At 39.7% G+C, this 18001-nt stretch overlaps 1 protein-coding gene across 1 annotated transcript in view; it reads right to left on the bottom strand.

The window, feature by feature from the left end:
• Positions 1-14795, bottom strand: part of TMEM55A (transmembrane protein 55A) — a 20441-nt gene extending 5646 nt beyond the window's left edge. Inside the window, exons 1-5 of the mRNA XM_010192300.1 lie at positions 14792-14795; positions 12272-12444; positions 10842-10948; positions 8949-9072; positions 3198-3250 (exon numbers count right to left, since the gene is read on the bottom strand). Of these exons, the coding sequence (XP_010190602.1) occupies positions 3198-3250; positions 8949-9072; positions 10842-10948; positions 12272-12444; positions 14792-14795 (461 nt within the window). The remainder of the gene's footprint in view (positions 1-3197; positions 3251-8948; positions 9073-10841; positions 10949-12271; positions 12445-14791) is intronic.
• Positions 14796-18001: the final 3206 nt, after the last annotated feature.

Genomic DNA, 18001 nt, shown 5'->3' with positions numbered 1-18001 from the left:
AAAGAGTGCAGGGTCTCTTGCGCTCCAAACAACAGGAATTATTGCCAGGATTTCAGACATGCTTTTAGAAGGGTTTTTAAGAAGAAGATCAAAATGCCAGTATTTTGAAGGTTAATAGCACTGCTAAAACAAGCTTCCATAGTAGTGACAAGGGTCCAATGTCTCTCTCTTTCCTACAGGGCCTGAAGACTTGGTGGGGCAAAAGTGTTATAAATTCATTGGGCTTCATCATTTTGTCAAATCTTACAAAACAAGAACAACAAGTAATTTCCAAAGGAAAAAGAAATAGAGAGATTTGTTTATTCTGAAATAAAAATTTGTACCATTCGATTTTCTTTCTTGTAACTGAATTCACGATCCTGAAGTTTCTAGATGATTTAATACACAGCTTGAGAAAGAGAGCAGCAGACAAAAAACCAGTTCCTGCTTCTTCTCCAATGTTAAATGAGGGGGGGGAAAAATACCAGAAGCCTTCCTTAAACCTCTCACTCTTTTGGAAAACAGGCTGATAAACATCTGGTATTTTGTATTCTGAAACACAAAAGAACACTAAAGCAGTGAAAGAAACAGTTTCTCCCCATACCCAAGGGTCATCCTCTACTCAATAAAGCTATATTGTAACAATTCCCTCATTAGCTACCTGTGCTGTCCCAATGCCGTAGATAACGTGCAACTACGGGGCTATGTCAGGCAGAACCACTACGCATCAGCAGGGCTTCAGATTTCACCTTATCTATACTGGCATAACCAGCTCTGTAGTCCATTTCCAAAGAGATTTGGTCATTTACCAAGTAAATGATTTTATTCCCTGCAACACAACTAATTTCCTATATTTCCCAAGTTATTTTGCAAAACAATTACTCTGAGGGGAACAGAACACAGGACAATGACACAGACAAAGAAAAAGTGCCACAAAATAATAAATTTGTGACCACAATAGTAGCAGTTAGATGGGATTAAAAACAAACAATAAACCCAAGATCTTGTTTCCTCCAACATCCAGATATGAAAGTTTCCTTTGCTTAGGTACTGTGAGGCAGAATCACCTTATTTTCACTGAACATTGTTTCGTTATAGACCTTTCTGTGTAATAACTCCTAACTTCCCCTGCAGTTTTACAAGGCATTCTTAGCATTAGGATCTAGTCTCTATCGACTAAATAGGTGGTCACAAACAAGCTATTTGCAGAGATTTACTGCACTTTTAAAACCGTTTTAAACAAAATAATGAAAGTTATTTGATAATCTAAAAGTCTCAGCAGAAGTCGTCTTCTTGAAAAACCTACTACTGCAAAGATTCAAGGTGCCTTTTACCTCAGTCTGCACTGTTCTTTTTTCAGTGACAATCATCAACTGAGTCAACAGAAGGAATGAATAGTTTTGCATCTGAATGGTTAGCTACTAATGAAAAGAGTTTTGCATTAAAAAGCTGAATAAGGAACCCCACATTCCCTTCTGACTACTTGGATACAGGTACAACGACTTCTGACAGTCGGCTGATAGAGAGCAGCAGTCACTGCAGTTATTTATTCCATCACCACAGCTCAAAACTCTGCCTCACCTATGCTGTGCCCTAAATCCATGCATTAGAAATGTATATGCTGCTGGAAGCGCAGAACTCCTGACCATTGCATCTCAAACGCGGGAAGACACCGAGGAACTCATTCAAAGTCAAATTACAATATTCCATAGTTTGCATCCTCAGCCCAAGGACAGAAAAGCCTATTTGTTAAAATTTGTTTTGTATTCTGCAGCTCACACAAACTGTAATTTTCACAAACTGCACTGCAGAGATGCTCTGACTTTATTACATTCAGAGAAAACACTCTGCACTTTACAGACAAAAATACTAAGAAATTCTTAGACTCCAACTGAATTTTAAGATACAAGCAACATAAATGAACAGAATACAGACCAAAAGATCACATGGTATATGACTTCTGGACTGTTGCTTGGAGTGGGATTTTGTTGTTATTGTTGGGGTTGGGTTGGTTGGTTGTTTTTTTAAGGTTAAACAGCAAATATAATTTTGTACTTAAGGAGAGTCAAGAAAAAAACTGAGGTCAGCTATCAAGTGTGACATGATAAAATATAAAACATAATTGCAATGAGTTTATAAACAAACAAACCAAACCACAAAACATCAACCCCTCCACCCAGGACTGAAAAGACTGAACGCAATTACAGTCAGTAAAAATCCCTGCAAAGCAACATCTCATCAAGACCATGAGTTTACTTGACCTAGAACATGTCCACTAATCCACAGCTGGTTGGTTACACTCCCAAGGTTAAACATAGCACCAGACTGACTTCTGTGTCAAATACTCCAGTCAAAGATTTCAAACACTGTGGAAGGCCAGGCCATGCCAGCACCTACAGGACATTTCTCCTGGGCCTTCTGCTTCCTAAGGGACCTCCTAGTTTTCCTACAACATCCAACACAGCTGTGGCTCTCCATTCCCAGTGGAAAACACATTTGGTCCTCTAGCTAGAAGTCACACTTGCCTAACAAAGGAAGACAAATATTTAAATAAATCAGCAGGACAAGCAAGTCTCTGAAGTAGTATTTCTAAGTCTTACTTCACACCCTGTGGCTGAGACTCCAAACAAATTTGAAGTATGTTTGTTACTGTAGTAGTAACAACACTTCAAGCTAAGCATTCCCGACCTCAGATAAGGTCAAATGAACACTCAAAAAAAAAATCCCTAAACAAAACCCAAATCATAACTTACAGCTTTGTAATTTTCCTGCTTATTAAAGTAACAGCAAATAAGTAAACAAGTTATTCCACAGTAATTCATAGACCAGGAAACCAGGAAACTCTCTTCCAAATTAAGACAAGATTATTTTCTCTCCTTTTACAATAAGGCAATTCCAGTTCTACATTTAAACATGACACCTGATTAACTGCATGAATTTAGCTACCCATTCCTGTCTATTGTTAGCAGCTTATTTTTGCCTCTAGCAATTCAATCAGAGCATTTTAATAAGTGCACGTTGGATTTGTCAAAGTTACTGATTTTTGCATAAATAGTGGAAGATTCAGGTGCACATAACATGGTCTTTAGCCTTAAAATTCAGATGAGCACAGCAAAATAATCAACACGGCAGACATTTTACTCTAAAGACTTTTACAGAAGAAACACTGGCAACTTATTTACAGTTAATTTACGTAACCTTGCTTTCAGATAACTTACATTTTTTTGCAGTGTGGGCATTTTGCTAGTGTGTTAAACCTCAGTTCCATCCACTGTAAAAAGAAAAAACAAAAAGGTTGAAAAACTGGCCTGAGAAAGTGTTCGCTGTACTTCAAGGTAAATGTCACTGTGAAAATATTTTGCTTCTCAGGCTTTCTTTGACTTGTTTCTTGCTTTCTTCCGTAAGCGGGATGCCCTTTTGTCAGTGGCAACACAGGACTGGGATTTCCATGTGAACATTTCCCATGACTCGCCTTAGCATTACAAGATTTGCTTGACGTAATGTGGTTTGATCCACAGGCACCGTATGGGCAACATAATAGTATTAATAGTTTTTTTCTCCTACTTCCATGACTATGAATATACCCTGAATCAAAGTGTGTTTTCTTTGGCACAATTACAGACAGATGCATTTTCCCATCTTTCCTCAACCCTTGCATTATTTGTGAAAACTAAGTGTGCACAGAAAGATTAGCTGAATAATATTTTAGGAAGTAAATGTCTTTTTAAGTTTTATATCAATAAAACAGAGAACACTATACTTACGTGACATTTAAAAAAGTTGATATATAAAACCCTACATGGTATGATCATAACCTTTCATGCAAGACTAAAACCTATCTGGTAAACAGTCTTAGTGAAAAGAATGCCTAGAACTACCTCAGCCAAAGGATATACAGTCATATACTCATTTAAAACATTTTTTACTCAGTGGTTTTGGTTAAATTTCATTGTGTGGTAACAGAAGTATTAAATGAACATTTTAAACATGTTTGTCTTGAACAAGAGGATAAGATTATTGTTCTCCACTCTGTAAGCAGTTATATTGTGAATACAGCTCTCTTCTGCTGCCTTTCTCAACCAGCGGTAGTTAGCAGAGTTTCCTGGGAAAATACAGTCCTCCTCTTCCCCCTCCCTTAATTCATGCAAGTCACACTGTTACTAGCAGGGAAAGAAGCCACAGCACAGATGCCCAGTGCCTCCATTCAGATCCTCCTTATTTCTGTGAGAAATCATAGGTCAGTCTACTGAAGTGTCCAGTGTTGTTAGAGCTGCTACAAACACAAACTAAAAGCAGAGCCCATTCTTGTACAGAAAACAGGAGCTACCTACGGCACAGCACCTTTTAAACACTGAGAAGAAATGTATGATTTTATGTGCAAAGAAAGGATGTGGCTTGTAATGCCTTGCCAATATGAGCAGGTTTTGCTCTAAGATTCTGATCCGTAGTATTTAGAGTGAGTTTTCCTGCCTCTTGAAGGTCTCCCTCAGTTTTATTTACTTCTAATGGGGCTAACTCTCCACTAAGAATAAAATGATCATTTTTATCCTGGTTCTGAAGTATTCAATTACAACACCAGTTACATAGTTGTTCTCTAAAATGTATTTGTTTACAACAACTTGCCCAAACTGATTTAGCATATTTGTTTTTTATCCCTTAATAAAGTGAAAGCTGCTGTAATACTCCCCACCTGAGCAACACATTTTAGGACCATTAATTCTCCTTCCCCATTCCTGCCAGAGGAGCAAATTAGCTTTTTTGCCTACATCCCTGTCAAAAACTACTGTTTCACTCAGCTGTACAGAGCAGAAGCGGGATAAGGTGCAGTTGTCAGTACCAGGGATGCAGACAAGCCTCTTCAGAGCTTTTCTTTCAGCTTTTTATACTGCAACTCTAGAAACAGAAGTAAACCTAAATCCAGGACTTACATTTTACAGATTTTTAATTCAACTTCACTTCTGTACACTAGTTTTATTCCAGGGTAAGCATTTCCAAAGATACTCATTAGTGATCTTTCTAGGGCTTTATTTATGTTAAGATCACATTAGCACAGCAGGGAAGGGTTATTTTCATGTACATTCTAATTCTTGGAGTTTGGGGGCGTTTAACAAGTAGTTTAAATCATGTTTAAAGCTGGTATTTTTACTCATACTCCGCAGTGCTTTAAAGTACCTAATCTTGCTTCATGTTGTTAAGGGTTACAGTTATGTGAAATTTAGCTCCTTGCCAACAATACAAACAAGATGATAAACAAGAGCCCAAATCCCTGCTTACATGCACTGAAACACAGATGAAGATTTCAGAGAGCTCTTAAATGTTTCAACTGTGTACAAAACAAGACCTCTATCAAGGGATTTACTAGAAGAATACGTCAAAATTTCTTCCTTCTGGGCCTAAAATAGTTCTCAATGAGTTCAATACAAGACAAAGGAAAAAAAAAAGACATATATACGTACACACACACACACACACACACACTTCTACATACAGCTGCTTCTGCCAAAAAAAGCTTACCCTCCACTCTTGCCAGATCTTTTGTGAAAGCAAAATACTTGTACAGATTAAAACATTTTAGTTTTCTGAAGTATTTAAAGGGTTTTTTATTCAATTATTTTAGAATAAATACTTTTCATATTTGAATAGTTATTAAAAAAAATTGACAGGGCACAACTGACAAACCCCAGTGCTCTGCCACAGCCTGTGGCTTACATAGCCTGCTCCTGGCTGCTTGTCCTTGAGGGTCCCTCTGACAGCAGGACGGTAGCTGGGGACACCACTCCCCTGCCTGCCACCATTTCCAAAGGCAGCTCAGCCCCCAACAGCCACAAATCATCAGAGACAGAGGCCCCTGGGAGAGGAATGACCGACTGCTGGCAGAAAGAGCAACTCAGCCACAGCCCAAGCCCAGCAGCTCTCAAGAAAAAGCCCAAACCAGATCAGACTGATTCAGTTTTCAGCAGGACAGCTGAACTCTCGTCCTGTCCTCCTTTTCTATTCTACCACTTTTTTCCACTTGTCTGAACTCCAGATCTCTCAGAAACAGTGGTAACCTTAGCACAGAGAAGACTCCTATCAGGTTACCCAAGGAAAAAAAATGATGTGATGAACAAAATGTGAATCACTAGTGATAGTTCAGCAACAGTATCACTTCAGTACTAAGTCAGTCTCTCAGTTGAGACAAAGAAACTTGGAGGCACTCCACAGCATGGAGCATGTTATTAATAATTTATTAAAAAAAAAACCCCTGCACATGTAAAGGCAGGAAAAGCACAGCCCTTAATTAGGCTTTCATATGGAAAAATTTCTTGGAAAGGCAGTGAACAAGTTGACACTCTTAAGAGAGCACAGAACAAGCAACTGACAATTTGACTTTTCCACCCCAGGGATTCTAGCTTTGCTTGTCTATTTATTTTTTAACTGCCAAGTAAAGTAAAGGAGATACCTTACTGAGTTGCTGAGAGATGCATCTGGCGTTACATATTTGCTTTACAACATGGAGATATCAAAGGGCAGAAATACCCTCACAGAAGCTGAACTTCCAGGCTGGCTATAGCACTTCTATTTTTTGCTTCTCTGCTCACTTTCAAACCCAAGCAAATTTCTGGTTTTTCTTAACTAAAAACTTTATTTACAGAATCTCAAACTTAGTAACAGAAAAAGGTGTAAGTAAAAGAGTGGTGGGAAAGCTGTATAAAGTGAGAAAAAAAAGGGTTTGTTTATTAATAACCCAGAATGCAAGCTTCAAATGTCTAATGATGTCGAGGGTTCCTTTTCAATGTACCGTGAAGTGGTAAATTGGTCTTACTGGCAGATAGGACTATGAAGATCAAAGTCCTGCAGTTCCCTAAAGGAACGATCAGATCTGAAGTCCTATGCACAAATTCCAAATTAGAAAACTTAGCCTTTTAAGGCATAATCTCATAGTTATGGGCAAAACCAACCTTTATGTGTTTGGGTTTTTTTTGTTTGGTTGGTTTTTTTTTTTTCTTATGTTCACATAAAGAAGTTCATTGTGTAAACTACAGAATTAGTTTGGGCTGCATTTATTGAAAGTAAATAGAGGATAAAGAAAACTCTCACACTTATGAAAGCCCCCAAATACAGGCCAAGAATTTAGCAATGAAAATTTTACTTCATAACACTGACTCTCCCTAAGGAACAACAAAAAAACCAAACACGCAGTAGGGACAGTCTTTTGTGTTAAGAGACCACGTTAAAACTCAGTACTATAGAACTAACTATTCTGTAGCACTGCCTTTGCCTGTGCAGTTTTAAGGCTCTGCTAAAAACATAATTGCATTACAAAATTAAATTATGACTCTGTACCAAAATACAGTGTTCATACAGGTACTTAACATGTACTTGTAACATCCTACTATATTACAAAAAAAAAAAAAAACTAAAAGAAAAGGCAACCTTTACTATGTACCCGAGATGGCCTTTTTCTTCCACAGACCCAGTAGTTTCCTGTTAGTACCATTATTCTACATTGCATACAATATTCTTACTAGTTAAGGTCACACAGACTTGCATTTTTAAAAAAAGCAAGCAGAAAACCCACTCCAGCTATCTCCAGGTACAGACTACTGTTCTTCAGCAAGGGTCACAGCAGAATTATTTTTTTTTCAATATACAGGCAGAATTAGTAGACTCTCTAATGGCTTCTCAGATAGTACATTACTTGAAAATTCATAATCAAATCCCCAGTTACCCTTAAAAAAAAAAGTGCAAAATCCATTTCCTGCTCTCTGCATTCGTAATCAACTATAGTAGTTTATCCATTATTGCACACTGGACTGATCCATAAACCTGAAAAAGACCTGAAGTAACAAGACTATTCCATTATAGAGCCCATCACAAGTGAACCCTTCTCTCACTGCTGATACAGGCAAACATGGAGTGCCACCCCCTAAGCTTCCTTCTTCCTTTCACAAAATGCACTTGAGTATTCTCTGGCCTTTATGTATCTTACAGTCCTTTGTTTCAGGAACACCCTCCTGGTGACTATGCAGGTCCTTCACACCAGACTCTTCTCGGTTGTGCCCACTGACAGGACAAGGGGCAATGGTCACAAACCAGTACACAGGAGGTTCAACTTAAACATAAGGAAAACCTTTTTTTAACCGTAAGGGTGACAGAGCACTGGAACAGGCTGTCCAGAGAGGTTGTGGAATCCCCTCTGGAGACATTGAAAACCCGCCTGGATACATCCCTGTGTGATCTTCTCTAGAGATCTTGCTCTAGCAGGGGGGTTGGACTGGATGATCTTCAGAGGTCCTTCTAGCCCCTACCATTCTGTGATTCAGCTGTACCCCTTATCTTAGCCATCTCCCCAAACCTAACAAACGTTCAAGCACTGCTAGATGACGAATCTAAAGTTAACTTACTTCTGTATTGCAGAGACTGTTCCTAAACCAAAATTCAAGTATGGCAGCCCCTTATCTGTGTTAGAGACTGCAAACAGTTCAACAGCAAAAGAGTATTCTTGCATGCTTCCAGTTCAAAAATGGGATCAACTGTCAGCCTCACATATAAGCCAAAATCTCCAGTTCTGTAACAACTGACAGACAAGCTAATGGCAAGTACTACAGCAAACAGCTTTCAGGGGTCCATACAGCAGTGGCAGAACGGCCCTCTCAGCCACTGCAGAACATAAGCAACATTGCAAGCCTAAACAGAACCTGGAAGCATAATGTCCTTTTCCAGAACCATCCACTCTCACATCACTAAGCAATGAGACTGACTTTGGGCTTTATCCATGCATGCACATAAAGACTGTTAAAAGTTTACTTGAAATGCATGTAAATACAACCAAATACAGACCATACATCCATAGCAACATGAGCACAGAAGAAGCTTTAGTTCCTCAATGCCATAGAGTGAAGCAATATGCTCTTAAAGGTGCTTACAACAAATAGCTTGAGTGACAGCAGAGCTAGGTGAGAATGAGAATCTGGTGCTTTACTTACAAGGAACGTATTTCCACAGTGCCCACAAACCACTCTAGTTCCGTCTGGTTGAACTGGCAAGGCAGGCTGAGCTGGCTGCTCTTCTGGGATCAGCATTACTGGACCAAGAGTAATGATGCGTCTACTGCGTTAAGAACATTAGATGTACACGTAATTAAGCTAGCAAAAAGAAGGACGATGTTTTTAAGCAATTAGCTCGGTCACTAACAAATATTTTACACTTTTAAACTATGATTGGCTTTTTAAACAGACGAAGCGCCCAGTTTTGGTCTCTCTCCAAAGTGTTTTCCTTCTCAGTTTTGAAAACATTCTCTTTCACTATAAGCTCAGCCATGCAAGCCAGAACCCTGCAGGGATCAAAGGCTTGCCATCGTATGGCAGCAACACTCCTCAGGAAAATGAATTCGTAATACCCAGACTGAACAAGCCCACAAATTGGCACATACATATACCCATGTGAAACATGCAGAAAGGGTAGGGACACTTCCATAACCTCGTTCCCAAGTCAGACACTCCTCCTTCCCACACTACTGACAACCATCTCAATATAAGCAGCATATCCTCATTTATACAGCAAAAATTTCATTCAAATTGAGTGAATTAAAAAAGAAAAGCCACCTCATCTGAACTAAATGCAATCAATTTACTTTAAAAAACAGTTTGTAAGTATTTTCTTTTATGTTCAATATGTTGCCAGTTTAATTATACAATTCATCTGTCCAAACTGACAGTACTCAAATTAACCAACCCAAAGCAGAATGAGAGTCAGACTTCCTAGAACAGAAAAAGTGAATGAAGGGGAAAATAAAAGCACTATTTAATTAAAGCACTATTTAATTTGAACTGAATCTCTCTTCCTATACAACGCAAATTGTATTCTGGATGGCCTCCCTTCAATCTGGAGCCTTCCATTTAGGGCATACTCCCAACTCTCTCTTTCAAAGCATCCCAATTTTGCTCATGTTCTAGTAAGACACATACATAGGCTACCTGAGGGAAACTGCTGAAATATATACTTTTGAGATTATTTTAATAAATTATTTAATAAAGATTGTAATAAAATCAGTTTGGTTACCAATCATACGATGTATTCCAACTGAAGTATCCCATGAACATTTTTTCACTTTTAGAATATATTTGACATGTTTTTCCCCAACATTGCAGTAGTGGAAAAAAAAACAAAAATTACAAGCCCCCGCCCCCAGCCTCAAACCGTGTTTCAGACCCAGAACAGCCAACAGACTGGTGACTAGTGTACTTGGTGCAGCAGCGCTTCCATTCATGTATCCACAGACCCACCCTTCATCTCCATTTCTCCTGCTAGAGCTGCACCACTTACAGTCAAATTACTCCTACCTCCTTTAACACCCTAAGCCCAATAGTAAGAACACTCACCTTAGCAATCACTCTCGTTTCTTTCATAACAAATGTGTAAATTAAAGTCAAGAGCTGAGAGGAGACTGAAAACTTGACGTAATAAAGAAGAGAGGACAGGACTGAAGCCAAACTACTGCTCCCTCTCCTGTTTCATTCTGAAGTCCCTACTCTGAACTAGGCAAAGTGAGAAATCTGTGCACTTACAATAATTAAGTTTACAAAAAAATTATGAATGTTAAGTCCAAGAAACAAGAAATTATTCTCTTCTCTGTTGTTCTTTATACCATTTGTTCCTCATGAAGTAGCTAAAACACAGATTTAAGACTACCACTAAACACAAAAAAAGAAATACTTTTCAAAATTGTCACTAGCACAACCTGTGTCTGCAGGCACACTCTAAGTGTCCATGTACAGAGGCCCAGGCTTGAACCTCTTTTAGTTTTAAATATTCACCACAAAGAACACCATTGCTTTAAAGAAAACTCTCTCAAGGCACTTATAGTTTTTTTTTCTTACCAGTTTGGTCTTGGACAGCCTATTTTCCGAGATGTATCTTTACAGATAAGGAGACAGTTACATTGACATCTAACATACTTCTTCCCTGAAGGAGGGTTTTTGATTGGCTAAACAAACAAACAAAAAAAACAAAACAGAAAACCAACAAAGAACACACATCAGAAGTCATAGCAATTCACTCTTTTCCTCATAATAGTATGACAAAGCAGAACAACTTCAGTGACAAGTTCTTGCCAACAGAAATACAGTTCCTCTTACAGAGGAAATCTGAGAGTCAAGATAAAATTAGAAGTTTTCTCTCTCTGCCCAGAGATAGAAGTGCAAATTTCTACACTAGAACAAAAAAGAGATTCTGCAAACTAATGGAAAAACCATTTACATTTTACCAGTGAAGAATTCAAGACTTCAGTTTAGTTATTTTTTGTAAACTATGAGCTTAAGTAATGGTAAATTTTCTAAAAAAACCAGTCAAAACATCAAAAAAGCCTCGTTGCTTGGTACAATAGCTTTATTCAACAGTGAAAGGACCTCAGTCTGGTTCTCAGTCACTAAGAGACTATGTAGACATTACTGAACTGTAATCTTATTTTAAATCGTACTGAAATTATCTTTCTCCAACCTGGGAGTCATGTTGCTGGGTTCCTTTCATACAGGAAATCAACAGCTGCAAGACACTTTTTGTCTTGAAACATTATATATTGGCAGGGATAGGGAGTATTAATGACAGGTTCTCTAATCTCTCTAAGTGGAAAGAAAAAATGTTTTCCTACAGTTTTAAGTCTTCGTGTTTTCTGGATATAAATTAAATTTAGTTTTATAAAATAAAACAAATCCAGTGCTTTTCATGCAAATACACCCAGTAGCTGTGGAGTGGTGCGGTATCAGATCCCTAAACTAAAACTAGCAGGAAGACTTGAATTAAGAAAAGGGGAGGAGAAACAAAAAGGTCTGTGATCACTGGAAAAGAACCTACAATTTAAGGATTTAAAAACTGTTGTGTTGTGGTTTGTTTGCAAGCTAACAAATTGACTGAATATTATTGCAGGAAGGAAGCATACATTCAGGAAGAGGTGTAGGTTAGTTGCTTCATTTCTTCTCTCTTAAAATAATTCTTCATTTATCTTCATCCCACCAAAACCAGTTTCACCCTTCTTCACAGAAGAGTAATTACTTAAACAACATCTTTGCTTTTTGTCCTCCTCAGAAGGACACAGCCTGCGCAGCCCGCTCAACAGCACAAAGATTTATTCTAACTGCTTTTGGCCATCCTTGCGCCAGCAACCCTTGCACTTGCACATTGGCTGCGCAGATGGGTCCCTTGCAGGGATGGCAGGAAGGGACTCACTATCTGTAGGCGAGGACTTGAATTCTACCGAGGACATACTTCCACCTCCCTCCCACAGAAAGAAAATACTAGAAGTCAATTTTACCGTAGCTTCATTGCAAACTGTGCACTTAACAACGTGTTGGTGTAGCTTGCCATCCAAGTTGATGAGCGACTGGCACACGCGGCAGTTTATTACAGGAACACCGCTGGCATCTGGGCTTGCGATGGCAGTGTACGGAGGAGGAAGCTCTGCTGCAAAAGATCGGGAAATCTCAGCTGAAAAACCAAAGAGAGGACCCTAAAACACCATCAAAGAACTTCTCTAACAGTCACACCCTCAAAGAAGAAACAATATTAAAAAAATAAAAATCAAAGTTAATGATGAGTATAAACAGAAGACAAACCCAAGTTGGCTTTTCCCTTCCCCACAACTTCTGTGTATCCGAGCATCAACTGTAGTTGTACATAAACCATACCAGAAACACAAACACACTGTAAATCAGCCCAGAAAAGTGGACCAAATGGCTCATCAATGCAACTTTATTCTCAAACCAACTTTTTACAGTCTTTAGAAAAGGGTGAACAAACAAATGAACAAGCCAACCACAAACCCACCACAGATTAGTAGCAACCAGAATCTGGTTTCTGAAGGAAAAAAAAAAACACAAAACCAACCAAAGCAAAGAGGAGATAAAACAAGGTAGGCAGAAGAGCCATAACCAGCATTTACAAACACCTGGAGAGACTGAAACATTGACGAATATTTATCACATAGTAACAAATGCTACAGGTAAAAACAGAGAAGTCCTGTTAAAGCAACAAGTCCTAGATGGGATGTGGCCTTAAGTGCTTCTTTTTTGCGTGCAATGACAGCAAATTTATGCCATCTTGAAGAAAAAAGATGAACTGAACTCTCAGAGCTTCTGCTTCCAGATATTCTTTTGTCCAAGATCCAAAGCAAAGATTCACAAGGAGATTTTTAAGTCGCTCAAGACAGGCTAACACAAGGGAGAATACAGTAGCCTCAGGACCCCGTGGAAGAGCAGATCTCAGCTTCGCCAGTCCTATGCCCATAACAAACTGGACAGGAAATGTTCAAAATCCTTCTCAGTTTAAGAATCCATGGAATGAAAACAATTCAACACAGCAACCTCTCAGGAGCTTATTAGCACAATTATCTGGCATGTAGTAGCAGCTTTTGTTTCAGCAAGAAGTCCAGGTTTCTTAAGGTAAGCAAACAAGGAATGGGCATATTCAGTAGTTCATAGTTAACCTTTTTTTTTTCCTAATAATTTGAAATTATTAGCCTTGGACTTCAATGAATGATTTCATAATTACATTCAAGCAGCAAACAAAATCCTCAGGGCAGCAATGAGAGATGAACCCGCTTCCAGTTAACAGACAGCACTGAACAGAGCAGTATCTGCTGGAGGGGTGGCAAGGGACATCATGGGCTGCTAGCAAAGCTGACAAGCCCAAGTATTAAATGTAAGCCTATAAGAAAGCACTCATCACTCATTCACTCTGTTTTGAAGTGAATGTCATAAGCTGGAGGGATACAAGAAACCCTGCTTACCCTTCAGATCCAAAAATCATCACAGCCTTTGAAGCAGCATTGCTGTTTGGTGCTCTCTGCCTTTGCTCCTTGGCCTACAAACGATCCTGAGCCGTGCCTGGCTTTAACTCACAGAGGCAGCAGAAGGAAGGTGGACACCTTGAGAGTCTCGGAAGCACATCCAACATACTTGAATTATTTCAGACGAGAAACAAATCTAACTTATACGCAGCAATGCAGTTTTGAAGTCATCATACAAAGTGATGCTCCACTGCTTGAGCAACTGAACTTCACACCTTCAGTTTTGATACCTTGGTTGCAGAAACCAAGCTCCTTAAGAAATATCAGGTAACTTAGAGTGTTCTGGTTTTTTCCTATTTCTGAGGAAATACAGTAGCATCCAGGTGAAAACTAAGAATAACAATATTTTGCAGTACTGTGATACCCTGTTTTCAGTACTAGACTGCCACATGCAAGAGAGGAGATATTGAGAAACACAACATACACACACAGCACAAAACCCCAACCCCCCCACATTTTGACAACTGGAAGCAATCTCAAGCCTACCAGATCACTGCAGAAACCAGGTTTGAGATTTGGATGATGGAGACAGTAGCGTCTCAGGTGTCAGTGGCCAAGTCAAGGCTGCTGCAGGGGGGGTTTGGCTGTGAGGCTGCTTCACCACTTCTGAAGCGAGGAGTTGATGCACTTTCTGGCTAGGAGAATAGGTGGCCATAAAACAAAAGCCATGTCCAGCAGACCCAATACCAGACACTCTGTCAAGACACCCCTACAGTTCAACCCCAGCTTCAAGGCTGCTTTTCTGAAAGGCAACAATCACGTTACAGAACTTCCTTGCTTTGTCCTCTCCATTTAAAGTGATATTTCTCAGCTCTACCAGCTGGGCACAGAGCAGCTGTACTAAGGAAAGGCAACCAGTATCTTAAAGGGTACTAGGCAGTAAAAACTAAAACCAAACAACAATCACACAAAAACGCTCACACACATACCCCTCAGCCTTTCAGCTTTCCACAATCCTGGAATACTTTTAAGAACTGGCAACTATACCCATTCTAGACATTTATAATATTCTATACCCTACTTGTAAGTGACAATTCTTAGGATGTTGAAAGTTGGTTGAATGCAGTGCGTGAGCACGTAAAGGCACTGCCAGCCACTTCTCCAACCTGATACTGGAGCTGCTCGGCTTCCAGGTAAGCAGCCTCACTGTTCCTGTCCTGCTGGCTCAGCAAATTTCAGATAGTAAGCGAATAATGGCTGTTTTTCAGAGTGGTGCTGCAGCAAATAACATTTGCTGTGGAGCAGAAAGCCAGAAGTACCTCGGCACTGCAACCTTCAGGCTTAAAGAAAGAGCGAATTTGGAACAGTTCCACAAAGCAAACCAGCAAAAGCCACCAAAATTAAGTTTAAATAAACATGAAGGAGTGAGGTAAAGGTGAAAAGGAAAATAAAAGCCTTGTCTCAGAGTTTGCTGCTTATTATCCCTTAATAAAAAGACTGCCAGCTTTCAAAGCACATTAACATACGTACTTCTGTATGGCTCTTTTTTGACAGTTAAATTTCAGGCTAACTGTGACATCTAAAAGGTTCATAAAGGTCCATCGCGGATAAGACAGGATGGCAGGCAAGTTTCATGTACGCACCAGAGGTTTCAGGACACGTTTAGTGAGACACTGAATTTCCTGCTGCTTACATTCCAGTTTACAGCTATATTATCAGTTTTTCTTAAAAGTAAAATAAAATCCAGCAATAATATAGTAAGATTAGCAAAGTGCCCTGCCATGAAGTACATCTGACTCTAACCTACGATTCCCTCCTCACCCCCAGAGGACACAGATGCAGCAATAGATGTCACAAATTCAACCTTAAAAATTCCTTGTGGTTCGTGTGCACTTTCCTCCCATGGTACAGGAAGAGCAGAAGCCAAAGGGAACCACCTGCAGTTTACCTGGGTCAAACAAATGTTTGTGTTGGCCTTTGTTTTATTTGTTGGCTTTTTAAAAAGAAAGATTCTTTATGGTGTCCTGGGAAGAGGGGGTGGGTGATCTATGTCAGAGACAGGTCCTTAATTAAGGACTGAGAAAGCCTGAAGGAAAAACAAAAGAAAACACAACAAAACAAAACACGGGGGGAGAGAGCACTGAATAACCACCATACAGAGCAGAGCTGATGGTTCCACCCTCTATGTGAAAAGCTTCTTAAATGTTGTGCCTGTGTCCCTAATGAAAAGATCTTTCTTGCTTGTTTCCATCCTTAGGAGCACCCAGTCATTACCAGGATTCAACCACCCACCAGCTTACACTGAAAAGGGTCAAGTAGGTCTCGGCTGCAGCCTAACAAGGGAAGAGGAGGCTACTTTCAAACTATGGCCTCTCTACTTCAAAGCTCAGGATGACATACTGGGCACAGCAGATAATTATAAGTACGAGGATAAATCTATTAATGGACATTCAGGTGGTAGTTTGGAGTGCAAAGGGCTTCTTCCTCCTTCCTCTGTCTCTGCAGCTCCACGCCACTTGGGTGATGTTAAGCAAGGGAGCTCTGCAGGAAGGGGTTTGGAAGCAAACCCCATCTCCCTGCAAGAACACCTCTTCCCTCTACGTCCAGATTTGCGCTAGGGAGCAAGATAAAGACTGCCCGTTGGCTAAAAATGCAGTTCAGCTTGCAGTAGATCCTTTTGCTAAGGAGAACTGACAGAGCAAGGAAACCAGAGCTACCCGCTCGGTGTCACAGCTCTGCAAAATTCTGTTCTGCAGATTATCTTTTTGTAAGTTTTGTAGAGCAGTTTTGAAGTGCTACCAAGTATGCGTGCTTATGGACCAATCAAACAAGAGATCCTCAACTCGTGAAGAGATGTCTGACATTTAAGAAAGCTCTATGGTTCCTCCTCACTTTTGGGAATGAGCTACTTATCTGGAGCACCACACCCCACCACTAGCGCCACGCTGGTTAACCTGAGGTACAGACATGGCGGCACAGCAGGACACAGCTACCAACCAAAACAAGCACCTGCGGTCCGGCTTGTTTCTAGCTCATGAGTTTTACCCTGGGTTCAAACAAGAGTCACTCATCCAACCTATTTTCATTACTTTTTCAATCTACAAAGACCTTCTTAAAAATAAGTTGAAATGTATGCAAAAGGATGGGCTACTTAGAATAAAAACATCAAATAGCAGGATTTAAACTAAGGATTTCTGGATTTTTTTTAAGCTACAAAACTTAAGGGATGATGCCAATCCTACACAATTTGATTACAAAAAAACCCTCAACAAACCAAACACCAACAACAAAAAAACCAACTCTCTGCTGTTTATCAGGCTGATACGCGTCTGTGCAATTCAAATGAAAGTGAACATCAGCTACAGCACTAACTGAAATACATTTTCATATCAAGGTAAAGAGGACTAGCTTTCCATGGGTTTAAACATTATTCAAAAGAGACACATGCTCACTTATAGCCTTCTAGTCACACACATATGTAATAAAACTATACAATTACATAAAAATCCTTAAGAAAGGACCAACACATTGGAGGCAGTGAGATCAGGACTGCAATCTTACATTTTAAAGGTTACTGCTGGCAAAGCTACACTAATCTTATTTAGTCTTGATTCCTTCAGCTTTCTCCCCCCTTGCTTTCTGCTCCAAAATGTTTAAGTGGGAAAAAAATTCTATTAATTTATTTATATTTTCTGAGTAAAAATTTTTCACCTACTTACTAAATATTCAGCAATGATCAACAAGATGATCTTCCCAAGTATGCTAAAGCAAGTTAATACCATGTCGTTAAGCCACGATTTCAGATTTGTAAACACAGTATCCAACTTGTTTTGAAAATAAAGCCCAAATGGCCTTGAAATGTGTTTGCAAGGACATCCGAGTGGCTTTGGACTTCAGCTACCGCACTGAGCCCCTCGGTTATGCGAATTTGCCGGCCAGCGCAGGAGCTGATCCGCTGGGACCTCCTAGATAAGGCACTTCCACGGGCACAGCAGATGAAGAAGCAGGGATCTGCGCACTTTATTTCACTCCTGCATGACAGCTCTGCCAGCTGCCACCGCACTGCTCGCTGCACCCAGTGCAGTTCTTCCCAGATACGGATCTTTTACTTAATCTTGCTCCTAATTAATAGGAGAACCAAAGTCCAACGATTACCTTGCAAGCTTCGACATGTCAGTGAGTTATAATGAGCAGATCGGTTCGGGCTTGTTCTGGCACTGCAAACAATTATTTTGTATTTATTTATTTATTTTTGTC

The sequence above is a fragment of the Mesitornis unicolor genome, unplaced genomic scaffold, assembly GCF_000695765.1.
Source record: "Mesitornis unicolor isolate BGI_N332 unplaced genomic scaffold, ASM69576v1 scaffold8339, whole genome shotgun sequence".
Classification (NCBI taxonomy): domain Eukaryota; kingdom Metazoa; phylum Chordata; class Aves; order Mesitornithiformes; family Mesitornithidae; genus Mesitornis; species Mesitornis unicolor.
Note: the sequence above shows the minus strand (reverse complement) of the source record. Positions and strands in the feature narration are given on the sequence as shown.